Raw genomic sequence first — 17,184 nt, 5'->3', positions numbered from 1 at the left:
CGACCCGATATAACATGAATTCGGATATAACCCGGTAAAGCAGCACTCCGGAGGGGGGGTGGGCAGGGCTGCGCACTCCGGTGGATCAAAGCAAGTTCAATATAATGTGGTTTCACCTATAACCCAGTAAGATTTTTTGGCTCCCGAGAACAGTGTTATATCGGGGTAGAGGTGTATTAAAAAACTTGCTATACATCTCACTACCCTTAGTAAAATGTTCTCCAGTTCTTTACCTAGCATTCTCAGGCTCTCTTTCTCTCTTTATGATTGTGCACAGCTGTCAGTGTTTGGGTGAGTTGGACACCAGGGCAGGATAACCATTCTACTAAAACAAGCATACGTAAGCACAGCACTGGCAGGCTGGGAATTCATTTAGATTTGTCTGTTAAACAGCTTCTGACATCATAAGGAAATTCTGAAAAACATCAGAAATGATCTTCCCTCCTGGGATCTATCAAGCACTTCTATTTCTCTTGTTATTTATCATTAGTGGCATTTGCATGGAAACATAATGATGGTTTCTTGATTATAACTGCTCTTAATTTACGTTTGCCTACCTGAAATCACATATATTTGAGTCATAACAAAAAGACTTTTCAAGTTTTGATGCAGATTTAATAAAGGGTAATATTTTTGCATTTCCTGCTGAGCTGAGCAAACACATTTTTTTCCTGCAAAAATCTAATGAAATTCCTTCCTAGAATAAATTGTAAACATAAGTTTCAGGTTAGTTTGCTATTTTCACATTTGAGATGGCAGAAATGAGCTTTGGATTTTTGTGTAAAACAGTGAAAAAACAGTTGCAAAACTATCAGAGGTTTTGTTCCTGTGAAAAACTGGCTCCAACTTTTCACCAACTTTCCACTACTGAAAAAACTTTCCACTACTGTTGTTTTCATTCTCCTTAGTCAGAATCTTCATTTTGTGACCTCATAACGTTAAGTGAAGAAATAAGCAGCAGGAGCCAGAACTTTAAAATATTCCCACATTTTTTTCATGCTTTGTAAATCAGACTAGCGGTCGGCACTGAGCAGCACTCAAATACTATAGAGAATAGGTACTAATATAAGAACACAGGAAAATAAATAAATGGTCTCAGAATTACAAAGTGCCAGATGCTGTATAATGCTAAAAGAGGCAGTTATCTCTTCCACAGTAGCTTCTGCCCCTTCCCCACACTTGAACTAGAAGGCGCCCTGTGAATAGTGGTATTAGAAGATGTCTCTTGCCTTTGTTTGATATTTTCTGTGCACTTTTGCTAAGCACTAGAGGCCGCTGTCTGAGCACACAGCTTTGCCTGTTGATCTAAGGAAGCCTGTTTCTTCTGGCAAAAGCTGGGAAACATTCTTGTTTGGCAAGAACTGAGACTTTTCTGTCCATTTGAAGAGTATGTCACCCCTTGCCAAAGAAGTTTGTATTCTTTTAACTCCCTGACTTCTCTTCTCCCTATATACCAGAGGTAGGTCTTGCTTCCTCTGTTGGTGTGTCAGAGCCAAAGTCTTATCCGTCCCCAGGTCCTCAGTCAACCCTGTTGTTGCAGGGCACAAACTGATCCCCAGCTGGGGTCAGAAAGACAGTCCCTCCTAATGTATGGTATAGGCAATATAATGACATACTAGGAAATTTTTATACTTTCCTCTGAATCATCCAGCACTAGCCACTGCCAGAGATTGGATACCAGACCAAAGAGATCACTGCTCTCTTCCAAATATGATGATTTCTTTGTTCCTCTAGGGAGAGTTTATCTGTTTCTGCATTATAAGTGTTGAAGATGTCAGGGACTCGAACCCCGACATAAGTAATGCTTAATGTCTAAGCAGAGGATTCCCACCCACTGCTCTATCTGTGGGACTAAGAGACATGCTTTGGAACATGCAGTATATGCTAAAAACTTGCAGTCATCAAACACCTCCTATTTCCTCCCTCTAGGTGGCTCTCTTGTGTTTGTTAACAGTAATTTCTGGTTCCATCATGCAATTTGTATGATCAAAGTGACAGGACACCTGACTCTGAATGATTTTCTTTGTGGGTGATTGTCGATGAGAGACAGCTCACCCCAACATATTGTACCCGACCTTGCAGTACTTTCATATTCCCCACCCTGTGCAGAAAGCTGATAGGGAGAATGTCTCAGAAAACGTTTCCAGGGTGTGCTCACCATTCCTATGCACCTACATTTTTTTAAATTAAGACACAGAAATGAAAGAGCAAATTCTGCACTTTGTTTCACCAGTTTTATGCCCATGTAAATTGATTGAAGTCCATAGAGTTAACCTGCTGCAAGACCAGCATGACAGAGTGGAGATCAGGCCAGATGTTACGATACGACTGAAATTTTTCAAATATTGATTTAAGTGAGTGTAGTAAATTGCCGATTGTGTAAAATATGACTTTGATGTCTAATTGCTTTTCACGTTTATTCATAGAGATGTGTAAATAACTGATTTTAAATTCAGTGGCGGTACTGAAAAAAAAAATTATTTCAACTTGGCCAGAAATGAAACTTCTTTGAAATTTTTTTTTGGGGAAAAAATCAAATGATAATTCATTTTGGGTAAAACAGAAAATGTTCAACAAAATATTTCCTGTCATTTTTGAGCTTTTTTAATTTTTTAAAATAAAATTAAAGTAAATTTTTTAACAAAATGTCATTTTGAATTAAAAAATAGAAATGTTTCATTTTGGAAATGTCAAAATGAAACTTGTTTTTTTCTAAAATATTTCAACTCTTTTTTTTCCCTGGCCAAAACAATTAGGCAAAATTGGTATGAATTCACATTTTTTATTTTTAAAAAACCCCATTATGGACAAAAGGTTTTGCCAGAAGAGACCATTCTTACCACCTGAGCCCATAACTTATTGTTAAGCTAAAGCATGTCTTTTAGGAAGATATCCAATCTTGATTTAAAGACGTCAAGTGATGAACACACAGTTGCACCGCTAGATAAGTTGTTCTAATGGTTAATTACCTTCACTGTTAAAAATGTATCTTATTTCCAGCCTGCATTTGTCTAGCTTTAGCCTTCAGCCTCTGGATGTTGTGTTTCTGTCCGCTAGATTAAAGAAAATCAGAAATCTATCCAAAATCTTCTCCCAGTGTATTTATAGACCATGATCAAGTCACCTCTTAACTTTCTTTCTTGATAAATACAATAGCTAGAGCTTCTTGAGTCTCTCACCATAAGGTAGGTTTTCCAGACTTGATTTTAGCAATTGCAGCCATAATATTTCTGCTCGGATTTAGCAAAATCATTCTGTTTATGTATTGTCCATTAGGCTGAACCTGGGCTGATTTTTACATCTTTGCAAAGTCCTGCTCAGGATATTCAGGATCTCTGAAAGTCTTAACTGGACTGGCACTCAGATTTCCCAAAGCCAAACCTTGTGGCCAAGCATTCAGCATCCATGGAAACTATAGTTCACGAGGGTCCTCACAAAACTAGTTGGATTGAATTAATCTTTTATTTCTCTGGTTTAAACCCATGTTTTTTTCCTCAGGTGATTCAATCTATTTTAATTATACAATTATTTTTTCTAGCTAAAGAGAAGTGAGTTTTCTGTATTAGGGGTAGAAGAACCCTTGCCCCTGCCAAAATTGGGCAAGCACAAATGGATTCCTTGAATTTGTGTTTTCATTAGAATCTTTCTTTGTCTCATGACTGCTCATTTGTCCCCCTCCTCCCTCACACACACATTTTGGTCTTTTTTCACAGCCATAAGAATATAAGAGTGGCCACACTGGGTCAGGTCAAAGGTCCATTTAGCCTAGTATCCTGTCTTCCAACAGTAGCCAATGCCAGATGTTTCCAAGGGAATGAATAGAATAGGTATCTGTTGCGTGATCCATCCTCTGTTATCTAGTCCTGGCATCTGGTAGCCAGAGACTTAGGACACCCAGAGCATGGAGTTGCATCCCTGACCATCTTGGCTAATGGCCATTGATGGATCTATCCTCCACGAATGTATCTAATTCTTTTTTGAACCCAGGTATATTTTTGGCCTTCACAACATTCTCTGACAACAAGTTCCACAGGTTGACTGTGCATTGTGTGAAGAAATGCTTCTTTTTGTTCATTTTAAACCCTCTGCCTATTAGTTTTGTTGGGTGACCTCTGGTTCGTGTGTTATGACAAGGAGTACATAACACTTCCTTATTCGCTTTCTCCACATCAGTCATGATTTTATAGACCTCCATCAGATCGCCCTTTAGCTGTGTCTAGGTGTCACCCCCACTCTGAACTTTAGGGTACAGATGTGGGGACCTGCATGAGATAACCCCTAAGCTTATTTACCAGCTTAGATCTAGTAGCTGCCACCACCAAATAGTTTAAACAAATGTTTATGGAAGAGTCATTTGGAAACTCAGTCTTCCCCCCAAATATTTCCCCACTCTTTATCCCCTTTTTCCTGTCAGGATTGAGACTGATTCACCTCCCACCAATTCCTGGTGAGCCTAGATCCAAAAAACCCTTGGATCTTAAAACAAGGAAAAATTAATCAGGTTTTTTAAAAGAAGACTTTTAATTAAAGGAAAAGGGTGAAAAGACTACCTCTGTGAGATTAGCATGCAAGCTACTCTCACAGACAAAAGATTTAAAACACAGAGGATGTCCCTCTGGGCAAAAACCTTAGTTACACAAAGACACCCAATTTGATTCTCCCTCTTATGCAAAATGAAGTCACAAAGGAAAATAAACATAATCTAATACATTCCTTCTCTAAACACTTCCTACTTTTAAGAAACGTTAGATGGCTGATTCCTGGATCCTTCACTCCGGCACAAACTTTTCTGAACAGACAAAAGACTGATTTCCCTCCTCCCTCTTTGAAAACATCTTGTCCCCCCATTGGTTCCTCTGGTCAGGTGTCAGCTGGGCTATGTGAACTTCTTAACCCTTTACAGGTACAAGAGGAATTAACCCTTAACTGTATGTTTATGACAAGCTGTCTCGTTCCCAAGCTGAATAGTCCCAGTCTTTTTAATCTCTCCTCATATGGAAGCTTGTTCCATTCCCCTAATAATTTTTATTGACCTTCTCTCTACCTTTTCCATTTCTAATATATCTTTTTTGAGATGTGGCAACCAGAATTGCATGCAGTATCCAAGGTATGGGCATCCCATGGATTTGTATAATGGCATTATGATATTTAATGTCTTATTATCTATCCCTTTCTTAATGGTTCCTAACGATGTTCACTTTTTTGGCTGCTGCTGCATATTGAGCAGTGTTTTCAGAGAACTATCCACAGTGACTCCAAGAGCTCTTTCTTGACAGCAAATTTAGAGCCGATCATTTTGTATGTCTACTTGGGAATATGTTTTCCAATCTGCATGTAAATAAGGGTTAGTAGTCTGGATAGCTCTGCACGTCAAAGGGCTCTGTCTGCACTAGTCTTTCCCCGCCATCGGTTCTCCGCATTGTTGTTACTGATGCAGCTCCCCTGTAGCGGGCATGTTCCAACATAAAGCGACTGTCCTCAGAGGACACCAGTTTGTACCCCAGCACAGCAGACAGCTAAAAGTGGCAGTTACGAGGGGCCTGATTCTCACAGGATATGTATCAGAGGGGTAGCCGTGTTAGTCTGGTTCTGTAGAAGCAGCAAAGAATCCTGTGGCACCTTATAGACTAACAGACGTTTTGCAGCATGAGCTTTCGTGGGTGAATACCCACTTCTTCGGATGCAAGTGAATTAACCCACAGGATATGAGTAGTCTCCCAGGTCTCGTGCACATGCATACTTATGCACACACACTTCCTTTTATGTCTGTGCAGCTGCCTCGTTGGCTTCGTTGGCATCTGTCACTTCTGTGTGTGTAATATTCACTTCCACGTGGCATGGTTTCATACTTATTGATTCACCACATTGTGCCGTTACATATCACTGAAATATCTGTAGGGCCCGGCTCTAAAACAAAGGCCAGAAAAGTTCTTGCTACTGCAGGTATTTGTGACTTCCTGTGTGCAATGTACAACTGTGGGATGCTGTGTTTACGTGGTGCTGTTGTGGAGGGCACGAGGGGGGTGTTGGCTTTGTTTTTGTTGAGGGGTGGGGTATGGTTTTGGCTTTCTTTCTTGGACTGTGCTGGCAAAATGCTAACAACTTATGATGCTTGTTTGCTCCAAGCATGGCTCTCCTGTTTGCCACAAAGTGGGCACATGGACCACTGCTTGTTGTGTACCGCATCTAAAGGAAGTGGCCCAACTGCCTTAACTACGTTCTGCCCACCTCACCATCATCAGTTGTAGCCAGAGCACCTTCCTTGCGCCTCTGCCCTGCTTCTCTGCCACTATTCCAAAGATCTGTAAGTGGATGCATTCAAAAGTTTTAAAGGTGTAAACAGTTCTAGCAACATTCCTATTATTTAAAACAGGGAATATTGGTGGAGCCAGTAATACCTCTAAAATTTATATTAACTTTTTAAATGCTTCCATTTTATTTGTATAAAATATGCATACGATGAATAGATCTAAACCTATAAACATTCATACTAAATGTTACATTCTTTCTCTCTCTCGGCCTCTTTTCTCCCTATCTACCGGGTAATTTCTACCCATAAAAGGAACATTTTCAAGATGGCCGCTGACCCACTTTCACTTCTGGGTTGAAACTATAGTTTCACAAAGTCCTACAATTTGAGAAAACTTGTTTGGTTCAAGTGAGTCCTTATGGGCACAAACACAGATGACCAGGTTCTGACAGAAATTGTCACAAACCCATTGAGAACCAAACCCAGTGTGTGCCTCAGAGTGGGACTGGATTGTTCGGGGGTGGGTTACATAACCTTTCACCTTTAGGTTACTAACCTAAGTTCAGTTTAGGCTGGAGTGGTAGTGACCAAAGGAGTGGTCCCATGAGTCTTTGGTGACCTGTACAAAGGGAATTGGTTGCTTCAGTCCATTTCTTAGTGAGAAGGTGTCAACATTGTCGAAATAGGCCTTTTTGTTGGTGATCTCAGCAGAGATGCAATGGCTTATAGGGAACAAAATTTCATCTCACCCCTCACAGAGATTGTCACTGCAATATATTGCTGGTGGTTAGTGTGAGTGTGTGGGAGCTTGTACTGAAGCTGCCTGTTCAGTAGATCTCCGAAGGGTCATTCAGACACTTCCAACTGCACTTAATTCTCCTCTTCTTAAAACTAAAATTCCGCATAGTCATATGAGAGAAACTCGCATAAACCTTCATGCATTAGCTGCAAAAGGGGACTGTATCCAATGAATATTAGCTCAGATAGTAACAGGAAGTGTCTGATACATAACCATAGACATTAGGGTAGGAAAAAACCTGCTAAATCAACTCTTCCATTTCCACAGCCCTTTTGCCAAAGCCAGATTGTTCTCCATCGTTTATTCTCCAGACCAGTTTTAAATGATTGATGTTGTGGAGTTTCCACCACTTCCCCTTAGGAACTATGGCACAATCTAAGACCTATCTGAGCATATGGCTTTGTATGTACCAGAAACCACTGAAAAGTTTGATAGAGGAAATAATTTCCCAGACACAGGTTTCTTGATTGCATCAGGCAGAAGCAAAGTTTTATTAGAGACACTTTTTCAGCAGAAGGTAAATTACCAACCACAGTACAGATTAACTCAAGTAAGTAATTATTGTGATTGGACATACAGAGCATCACAGAATGGAAGAAGCAAATAGCATGATAGGCAGGAAGGTGGACCAAAGCTCACATGGGCCCCTTAGGACAGTAGTATTGGCATTAGCAGCGTTGAGTACTTCTGAAGAGCTCTTCTCCATGCTCTTTGCAAAGGTGCACAGTGAATGTGCTGGTTGAGCTCTCGCTTTGTCCGTGGGTGAGTATTTGCTCGCTGGGTCTTGCACTGGAAGATGCCGGGTTTCTCTTCTTAGTCACAAATCTTTTTGCCATGCCCTGGAAAGAGATAAATAGAACCATCACTTTGCTTAGAAAGGAAGTAAAACCTTCCCTGCAGCATCAGGCTTTGAGATATACCCTGAGAGTGGGGGCTGCACACAGACACCCTGCTGACTATAAACTCTGATGAGCTCCAGAACTTCCCTCAAATTGTTTATGTGTTTAGAATACAAGAGAAGAATACAAATCCCACAGGTCGAGCCAGCCGCTGTGCTGGGAATGCACGAGCACAGCTCCTTGTGCCCTCCCCCTGGCCACGTCCATCCCCTAGACACCCAGCTCACTCTGCCCCCAAAGGTGTTTTATTTTTCCTAGATTGTAAATGTACATTGTTGTGCTCCCCCCTCGGCTGGATGAACCTCCCGGAGATACTGTTTGTGCCCTTGGAGCCATTTTCCCATCCCCCACCAACACCTCGTTGGTTCTGTCTCTCTCTTTTAAGGACGTTTTGTCTCCTTCGCCCTACAAAACACCCAGCCTCCATTTCCAGCCTCTTTCTCCAAGTTCTCTAGACTCTCTCCCTCTCTCTCCCTGCTTCCACTTCAGGCTACTTCTTTCTCTTCCCGCTTTCCTCCTCCCTCTCTTTTAGCTCTCTTCTCCCTCACTTGCACCATTCATAGTGAGAGAGTCACAGCGGCATTGGGTCCTGTTTCTTGCCAACGCTCCCCACACCATACCACTCTTGTGTCACCGTGTCCTACCAGACTCTCCAGTTGCCTTACAACAGGGTCCTGAAAGGTGAGCCACAGCACCTCAGAACCACCTAACAGAGAGTGGGTTTGACAGCTTCTCTCTTGCCCTATTGGTAAGAAGAGGACTAAAGAAACAGTTTCCCTTATAGGGCAAGTCAGTTCTTACCTTTTAGATCACCAGGGTGGCAAGATGTGACATGGGGGAGAGAGTGGGAAGATGAAGAGTAGCAGTGGGAAGTTTTAATGACCGTTCCTCCTCCTATTCCACCTCCTACGCCAATCCCGCCTTCCGAGCCCCTGTGACAAGGAAAGAATGTTTGGTGAATGAAACAGAAACCAACCTTACAACGGGATTGTAGGTTCAGTGAAGCCATGTGACCTTGCCTGTCATCAATCACTCCCCATCCAGCAAAGAGCCAGGCCCTGGCCAGCACGCCTCCCCAGCACCCTCACTCCACTTCATCCAAGCAGAAAAGCAAAAGCACATCACTACAAGGCCAGTCATTCTCCTCATGAACTTTGCCCACAAAGGATAAACTAGTCATAGGCTGCCATTGCCAATGGGCTTTTTAAACAGGGTCTGCTGTATCCCTTGCTTCCAAATCAGGAAAAATCTTTGCCTAATTATTTATACCACTTGTTTCACAATGAAGTAGAGTTGGGGACATGCCAGATGCTTGGGATAATCTCACACTGGGTCTTTTATGCAGGTTTGAAATACTTAGGTTAATCTCTTGTTACAATTCTCAATCCTTTTCACAACTGCCTCTGCACCCCCTGAATCTCCACACTCTCTGTGATTTTAGATCTCACACATTGCACAGATCACAGCATAGGTGTTTGCTTTATGCCCCGCTGTGTCCGTAGTCTACGTACACAATGTCACGCTGTCCTCCTTCCAGCAGGCAGCGGTAAGTGTGAATCTCCTGCTCCAGTCGACATTTGACATCCAGGAGGACCTTGTACTCGTGGTTCTGGGACTCAATTTCTGCTCGCAGGTCAGCCAGTTGCTGCTCCACACAGGTGATCTGTTGCTGTAACTGGCACAGGTGGCTGTTGTAGCGACTTTCGGTTTCAGCCAAAGAGGCTTCCAGGTTGTTCCTCTAAGAATTGAAGCAAAAAACCCACATGTACTTTAGCCATGCACTAAACTAAACCCATCTGGATGCAGGAAGTTGAGGATTTCCTATGCAAAAATAAAAGCAAATTGTTGCTGACGATCGGTTTGTCAGCGATATCGTCACGGCTACGTGGAGCGCCAGGCCGGGCTGGTCCCCATCAGTCCAGAAATGCAGATGTCAGTGTGTCACAGGTGAGATATCAATGGTGACAACATCACATACCTGGCTAAGAAGGGCTTGCAGATCAATCTCCAGGCACTGCAACTGACGTCTAAGTTCAGAGACCTGGCTGTTGCACGACTCAACCTCCTGACTGCTTGTGATGACCTCACGATTCACCTCCTCAATCTGAAAACCAGAAACACAGAATAAAGGGCTTCAGGGGGATTTTTTAATTGTCAGGTGGGTCTAGGAGTGGGTAACAAAAGATGTAAGTTGGGTAGTGGCTGGGCAAGTTTTCTGCACACTGGAATCGAGCTCGTCTATTGCTTGTAACTCCCCTTGCTATTCCAATGCTAAGACCCCTCAACTTTACCAGTAATTCTCCTCTGGCCTAACTGACAGGCTCGCCCACTGTTCCACCAACACCCCTCAATAATGACATGTAGCAAACCCTGTTCTTCCCCGAGACACACGCACCGTACATGCACAGGGCCTCCATGCCCTGTGCACCAGGTCACTATACACCTGTACTGATCATGTTTGGAACTTATGATACAGGAATACATTCTCCCCACGGCGTGACTGTGTGATTCTGAAATAGCTCCTGTATTTTTGCGTGAGAGCGTTACAGTTGTGATGAATTTACCTTGCATTCATACCAATCCTCAACCTCTTTGCGATTTTGCGCGATCATCGTTTCATACTGGCATCTCATCTCCTCTAGGATTTTCTTCAGATCTGGGCCAGGACAGGAATTGACCTCCACGCTCACATCACCAGTGGTCTGGTTTCTCAGACAATTGATTTCCTGCAAAGATAACCCAGATCAGCTTGTTTAAAAAGAAAAAAATGTGAGTTGAGTTTTCTGGCAAGTAAGAGCAGCAAGCCACTGTCCGTGAGCCTCTACATCCTGGGGCCCATTTCTGACAGTCACAACAACTGTCTCTGATGCATCTTCTCCAGTATAGACCCAGCCTGATGGGGAAACAAACCACAGATGATTTCCAAGCAAATCTCCACAGTGAGCACTCCTGAGGTACAGAAACAGTGGGTGTTTACTGGGATGTGTGATGGTTATTAACAGCAAATTAAGGAATTCCTGACTATTTTTGCTGGACAAATTGACATGTTTTATACTTCATCTTCACCTGGGTCTGTGTGTCACTTAGTGACCTGGATCCTGCATAAGAGGTGTTTTCCTGTGATAGCCACATTACAGATTATATTTTCACAACAGCTACCATTTTTGTGTGTGTCTCTTCTATACTCCAATACTGCCTTAGCTTAGGTTAGTCTGAGTGTGTTGGCTCTTTGAATATGGTTTCTTTTCATTATTATGTTTTAAGAGAGGGGAGCTTGGTTCAGTGGTTAGAGCTCCTGACCTACTAGTCTTCGATTTCCTCTAGAGTTTCCGAGGGATCTTAGGCAGACTCTTCTCTTAATTGTTCCTTAGATATCCTGGCTTCACAACAGAGAGAATAATATCAACCTCACAGTGGAGTTGTTAATACTGATTCGTTGCTTTTTTGCAATGAAACATTTGCACTGTTTTGAGTTAAGTTCTTTGGATGAAATATACCAAAGAAGAGAAAAGTAATTTTATCGGTTTGTGACAAATCAGCTGAGTTTCCAAGTGATCTTGGGCAAGACACTTCTCTTAGCCATTCCTTAGATATCCTGGCTTCACAACAGAGAGAATACTAGCATCACAGGGATAATGTTAATACTAATTAATTGTTTATGAAGTGTTTTGAGTTGAGTTAAGTAAGTTAAGTTAAGTAATCGGCCGTGACAAATCAGCTGGAAGATTTATCCAACTCACTGCTAGTCTCTGAGGTAGCTCTCTCCCCTTCCCCTTTTGCAGAGCCCAGGAGCTCCCAGAAGCTTGACATTCCTTCCTAAGACTCAACTCCTACATTGTTCAGAAACTTTAGAGGGCTGGACCTGAGCTCTTGGGCTGCTTGTGACAATTACTCCGGCACAGGATCCACCCTTTGTATATTTCAAATTAGAATGAATATGATTAGGAAATGGGATTTGTGAAAGGAGCAATATCATAATAATGCAGATTATTATTAATATTCTCTTGGTCGTAGTTGCACTCGTGCCCTGCTGTTTTAATCAGGATCAGGTCCCCACTGCTGTAGTAAGTAATGTACAAAATCTAAAAAAACCAGCCCATTTAAGGGAATGAGCTCCTACCTCCTCATGGTTCTTCTTCAGACAACACAGCTCCTCCTTCAGGCACTCAAGCTGCGCCTCCAGGTCAGACCTGCACAGGGTCAGTTCGTCCAGAACTTGGCGTAAGCCATTAATATCGGCCTCCACACTCTGGCGAAGGGCCAGCTCAGTCTCATACCTAAGCCAGGGACAAGAAAGACAGAAAAGTCAGCCCCTGGCAGAACCCACCGCTGAAGATTCCTGGCATCTGCCCTTTGGTTATGAATGGGTCTGGGTTTCACTTCTTTCAGCTTTACCTTTATAGCTCTGCTTAAAGCGTCACACACTAGGTCTGCGGCCTGGTCTCTCTGTGTGTGCACAGGCAGGGGTTTGGTTCACAACAGACCTTCCTCTTCAGCTTCTTTTGCCCCTCTCCTCTCTACTGGAACTACTACAAAGATGTCAGACACTCATTTTCCTGCACTTCCCCTGGGAAATCATCTAAACTCTTTTCTTTATTAAAAATCCGTGGGCCAGACTCTGCATAGCTCCATTGCCTTCAATGGACTCGTGCCAACATGCATCCATTGTCCCTATATTTTAGCCCCCTAAGCCCGACAAGCAAACTCTTTGTGCCTCAAACATTCTGTCCTGGAAATGCCCCTATACTGGCACCTCTAGAGTCAAAGACCAAAGGCACATCTCAAAATCTGAGACCACCACTTATGTGTCATTGTTCCCGAGTGCTCCCCCCTCGGTCTGTCTGTATCCATTGTTGTCTTTTGTCTTCTAATGGGATTGTGGGCTCTTTGGGGGCGGTGAGGGTCATTGTGTTCTGTGTTTGTACAGTGCCTAGCACAATGGGGTCCTGGTCCATGACTGAGCTTCATAGCTGCTACTCTGATACAGCTAATTAATAAGAATAAAATCTCACAAAAATACAACCTGTTCTGAATCAGGAATTCCAGTAATTCTTGGTTGGGGGATTGCTTCATTTGACAATTGGGACTAGGGTACAAGGGAACAAGAGGAGAACGACAGGTTTGTCTGGTACAGAGAGGTGCTCACTTCAGTCTGAAGTCATCAGCTGCCATCCTGCTGTTATCAATGTTCAGAATGATCTTGTTGTTGTCTAGGGTAGCGCAAACAATCTGGAAAAGAAGAGAGTCCGGGGGATTTTCAGCCCTGAAATCTCTTCGCTCTGTTATGCTCAGTGTCATGTTGCAAATTTCAGTCTTTTTACTCTCCCAGTATCAGGGGCGGCTCTAGGTATTTTGCCACCCCAAGCACGGCAGGCAGGCTGCCTTTGGCGGCTTGCCTGCGGGAGGTCCCCGGTCCCGCGGATTCGGCGGCACGCCTGCAGGAGGTCCGCTGAAGACGCGGGACCAGTGGACCCTCCGCAGGCAAGATGCCAAAGGCAACCTGCCTGCCGCCCTCGCGGCGACCGGCAGAGCGCCCCCCGTGGCTTGCCGCCCCAGGCACGCTCTTGGCGGCTGGTGCCTGGAGCCGCCCCTGCCCAGTATTCAAATTCAGACAGAGAGGAAGCACAGAAAATTTCTGATCCGTGGAGAAATGCCCAAGTGTGTGAAGTGAAATAGGTGAAATGAATGAATGTGTAAAAACACACAGTTAAGATACTAACCGTTTTGCAATTATAATTAGTGCTCCCTGGTGCCTGCTTTAAAAACCTCACATTTTCAAACTTGGTCTAGAGTTCGTAACTACGAGTTTATATTTTTTCATTTCAAGACTTACATTACAGCTCAGCATTTGGCGTGTATCTCTCTCCTGCACTCTGTGAATCTGTCTGCTGTGTTTTTCCTATCTGACTAATTCCTTCTTCAGAATATACTTGGAAAATATTTTTTACAAAAATTAAATTGCCCATTCAAAACTAGCAAAGAATCCTGTGGCACCTTATAGACTAACAGACATTTTGGAGCATGAGCTTTCATGGGTGAATACCCACTTCATCGGATGCATTCACCCACGAAAGCTCATGCTCCAAAACGTCTGTTAGTCTATAAGATGCCACAGGATTCATTGCTGCTTTTACAGACTAACACGGCTCCCCCTCTGATACTTGACATTCAAAACTAGTGGTAACAAAATATTCTTTTTCTCTTATTGTTCTTTAAGGGAATATTCCCCTTTCCTACCCCCACCTCTGGATAGGAGCCCAAAGTTAGTTGAAATAGAAATGGGATTTTAACTAGAATCTGGGAAAACTGATGACAGGACACTATGCAATAATGAAGATAACTCAGTGGATTAATGAATGAATTTCTCTTCCCATCTCCCTTTTGGATATAAATATATTAAAACATCCTGTTACAAACTTCATTCAGGAGGAGTACTGACCAGGCCCAGATTGTTCCCTGCCTATGTAACCTTTTTCTCTTTGCACAAATCTGGTCAAGAAAAGGCAAATTGTAAATGGACTCATAAGTTTTCACACCCTCACTCGTAGTTCATAGAAGGAGTTGCCTTAATTTATGTCTGCAAAGAACATTTTACAAAAGTAAAATGGGATCTGAACCGAGACTCAGAGGGAAGCTCTTAGAATAGGGAATACAGCCCAAAAAATGTCACCTGATTTTGAAGATCTTCTATTTTCTTATAGTAGGGGCTGTAGTCCTTTAGTACACCGGTGTGTCCATGATGGGCATACCATTCCTTGATTTTGCACTCTAGGGCAGCGTTTTCTTCCTCCAGGCATCGCACCTTGTCCAGGTAAGAAGCCAGGCGGTCATTAAGGTTCTGCATAGTCAGCTTTTCATCACAGGTGACAAATGCGCCATCTCCACAAATACCACCACCACCAAAGCCACCACCAACTGCACCTCCAAAGCCACCACCGACGGCACCACCAAAGCCACCACCGACGACACCACCAAAGCCACCTCCATATCCACAGTGGGTGCCACCACCGAACCCAATGCTGGAACAACCTCCATAGCCATAGCCTGGGAGACCTCCTGCTAAGACACCTCCATAGCTACCTCCAGAAAAGCTTCCAGCACTCAGTCCCGCTCCACAACTCGCTCCACCACTGTAACTCCTACCCGAAAAGCCTCCACTGCTGCCTATCCCACAAGAGCTATATCTTCCTGAAGAGACTGAAGAGGTTCTTCCTCCACCACCACCTCCAACCACACAGCTACCACCGCTACTCCTCCCTTTGGTAGAGAGAGTAACAGTCTGCTTGGTGCTGCAGCTCATAGCGACAGCGATTAAGAATCCAACCCAAAGCCCAAAGCAAGAGGCACAGCTTGATATAAATTCAGACTGCAGATTTTCTATCCCCACAGATCTCTATTTATACCTTCCACAGTGGCTGTCACCAGTAGGGTGTTTCTTCTTCCCATGGGGCTGGCTAGTCTTGCTGTTTATGCCAAGAATAATTTCCCAAAGGCAGTTTCCCTCCAGAAATCCAAGTACACAAGGAAGTTAATTTACACTTTAGCAGCTAGTTCCAAATATACACTCGCAATGATGTTTCATGAATCATCAGCTTTTCTTTATGATGAAAATTTTACAAGAAGAAGCCAGAAAAACACTGCCCTAAATTATATACAGGGAAGAAATAACGCAACTTATTGCAACAGAAAGCTCTTTATATCTTATTATTTTATTTAAATTTTTATTTTCCCTTTAATAAGCATGTTTTTCATATGAGATCCTGGGGTGTAGATATCGAAGATCAAAGTGAATGAATGAATAAACATGGAGTCATGCTTTAGTAAAGTGAAAATAGTGATGAACCTCTCAGTGGAAAGATCTGAGACATCATGATATAAATATTCCGATCTCCTCCTAATACTGTGACAGATGCTAGGTCCAATACACTCCTAACAAAGAGAATTGTTAGGCTGTGGAAGTAGAGCAGGAGTTCCCAAACTATAGTCTGTGGATCACTGACGATCCACAAGGAGTACTTGCTGGTGGTCTGTGGAGAGCTGGCTGTTTAACTGGTTCCCCCCCTCCTTGTATTCAGCTGAAAACTGCATTAAAATGAGCAAAAAATACATTAAATGCTTTCCTAATGTTACTTTTCCCATGTAAGTAATTGCTGTAGATGCCAGCTGGATGTTTTGTGACGGTGAGTGAAAGGGGAGATGGTCCAGGCAGTGGTGAATGGGGGTGGGGTTGTCCATGGACAATTTCCCTGTTAATATTTGTTGTGTGTGTGAAAAACTCTGGGAACTCGTGAAATAGAGAATGTAAAACTGGACCACTGATAGCACTGGAGGAACAACTGGCTGCCTGCAAGGCGGTGGACTAGGTGTGACCGAATAGGTCGTTTCCATTGCTAATGTCTAAGAATCTATACTGAGCAGGGAAATGAAAGTGAGCAGAGCTGTTCTCATTTCTGAACTGCACGGTAATTGGTGTTAAAACATTCTGATTTGCTCTGAGAGTTTGGACACCACTACCGCTATGAGATACAGGTGGGAACTAGAAGAGGATTCACAGAACTGGCATACTACCGAAAAGGCCAGTAACATTTGCCAAGAGGACATCTTAATGATTGGACGCTTTTCTCTTTCAAGTGCACAAAGGCACACTTTCCCTAACATCGCAATTTACAAGCAACTATTAGTAGTAATTGGGCTCAGTCTCACCTCCTCCCTCCCCACAGTTAGCTTCTTAAGGGAGACGTTGTGGTGAACCTTCATTTAGCTGGACCGTGGTGCTGTCAGAGAAGACAGAGAGGGTGTCAGCTGCCACTCCAGAAGAGAAGGGCTTCTTTGCAAAATGATTAGAACTATTCACACCCACTGGAACCAATCAGCTGTGAACAGCTGAGATTCACTAGCATGAGATGTTGTGCCAGGGATCTGGAAGCCCTAACCTAGAGATTTAGGAGCAATCAGGAACTCTCTGTATAAGGAGAGGCTAAATTCCTATATTGTGTTGCCTGAATGAGACAGAGAAAGGGATTGTTGTGTATTTGGTTGTCATGGGTTTTGTTACTATGGCAACTGAGTTAGACTATTAAGGGATAGCTCAGCCGGTTTCAACCGGCTGAGTGAGCTCTCTGTATATCTGTAAATAAAATGGAGGTTTTGGTTAGCTACCTGCTCTCTGGCCTCAAGTGATTGCTTCCTACACCGGCTGCCCCAAGGATATAACAGGGATTCCATATTAGAGAATA

At 43.2% G+C, this 17,184-nt stretch overlaps 1 protein-coding gene across 1 annotated transcript; it reads right to left on the bottom strand.

The window, feature by feature from the left end:
- Positions 1–6,654: 6,654 nt before the first annotated feature.
- LOC123356570 (keratin, type I cytoskeletal 19-like) lies at positions 6,655–15,248 on the bottom strand. Its single transcript, XM_044999937.1, has 8 exons — positions 14,619–15,248; positions 13,095–13,177; positions 12,069–12,225; positions 10,513–10,674; positions 9,927–10,052; positions 9,460–9,686; positions 8,750–8,880; positions 6,655–6,665 (listed from the first exon to the last, which is right to left on the bottom strand). The coding sequence occupies exons 1-8, from the start codon at positions 15,246–15,248 to the stop codon at positions 6,655–6,657; spliced, it is 1,527 nt and encodes a 508-aa protein (XP_044855872.1).
- Between the last annotated feature and the right edge of the window lie 1,936 nt (positions 15,249–17,184).

Source organism: Mauremys mutica, chromosome 25 (assembly GCF_020497125.1).
Source record: "Mauremys mutica isolate MM-2020 ecotype Southern chromosome 25, ASM2049712v1, whole genome shotgun sequence".
NCBI classification, from domain to species: Eukaryota; Metazoa; Chordata; order Testudines; family Geoemydidae; genus Mauremys; species Mauremys mutica.
This window is presented reverse-complemented; position numbering and strand designations above follow the sequence as displayed.

Coding starts and splice junctions, on each gene's coding strand:
- LOC123356570 (XM_044999937.1), bottom strand. CDS start 15,248: ATGAGCTGCAGCACCAAGCAGACTGTTACTCTCTCTACCAAAGGGAGG. Junction 10,053..10,512: donor AGGATTGGTATGAATGCAAG/GTAAATTCATCA, acceptor TCTGGTTTTCAG/ATTGAGGAGGTGAATCGTGA. Junction 9,687..9,926: donor TGCAAGCCCTTCTTAGCCAG/GTATGTGATGTT, acceptor TTCAATTCTTAG/AGGAACAACCTGGAAGCCTC.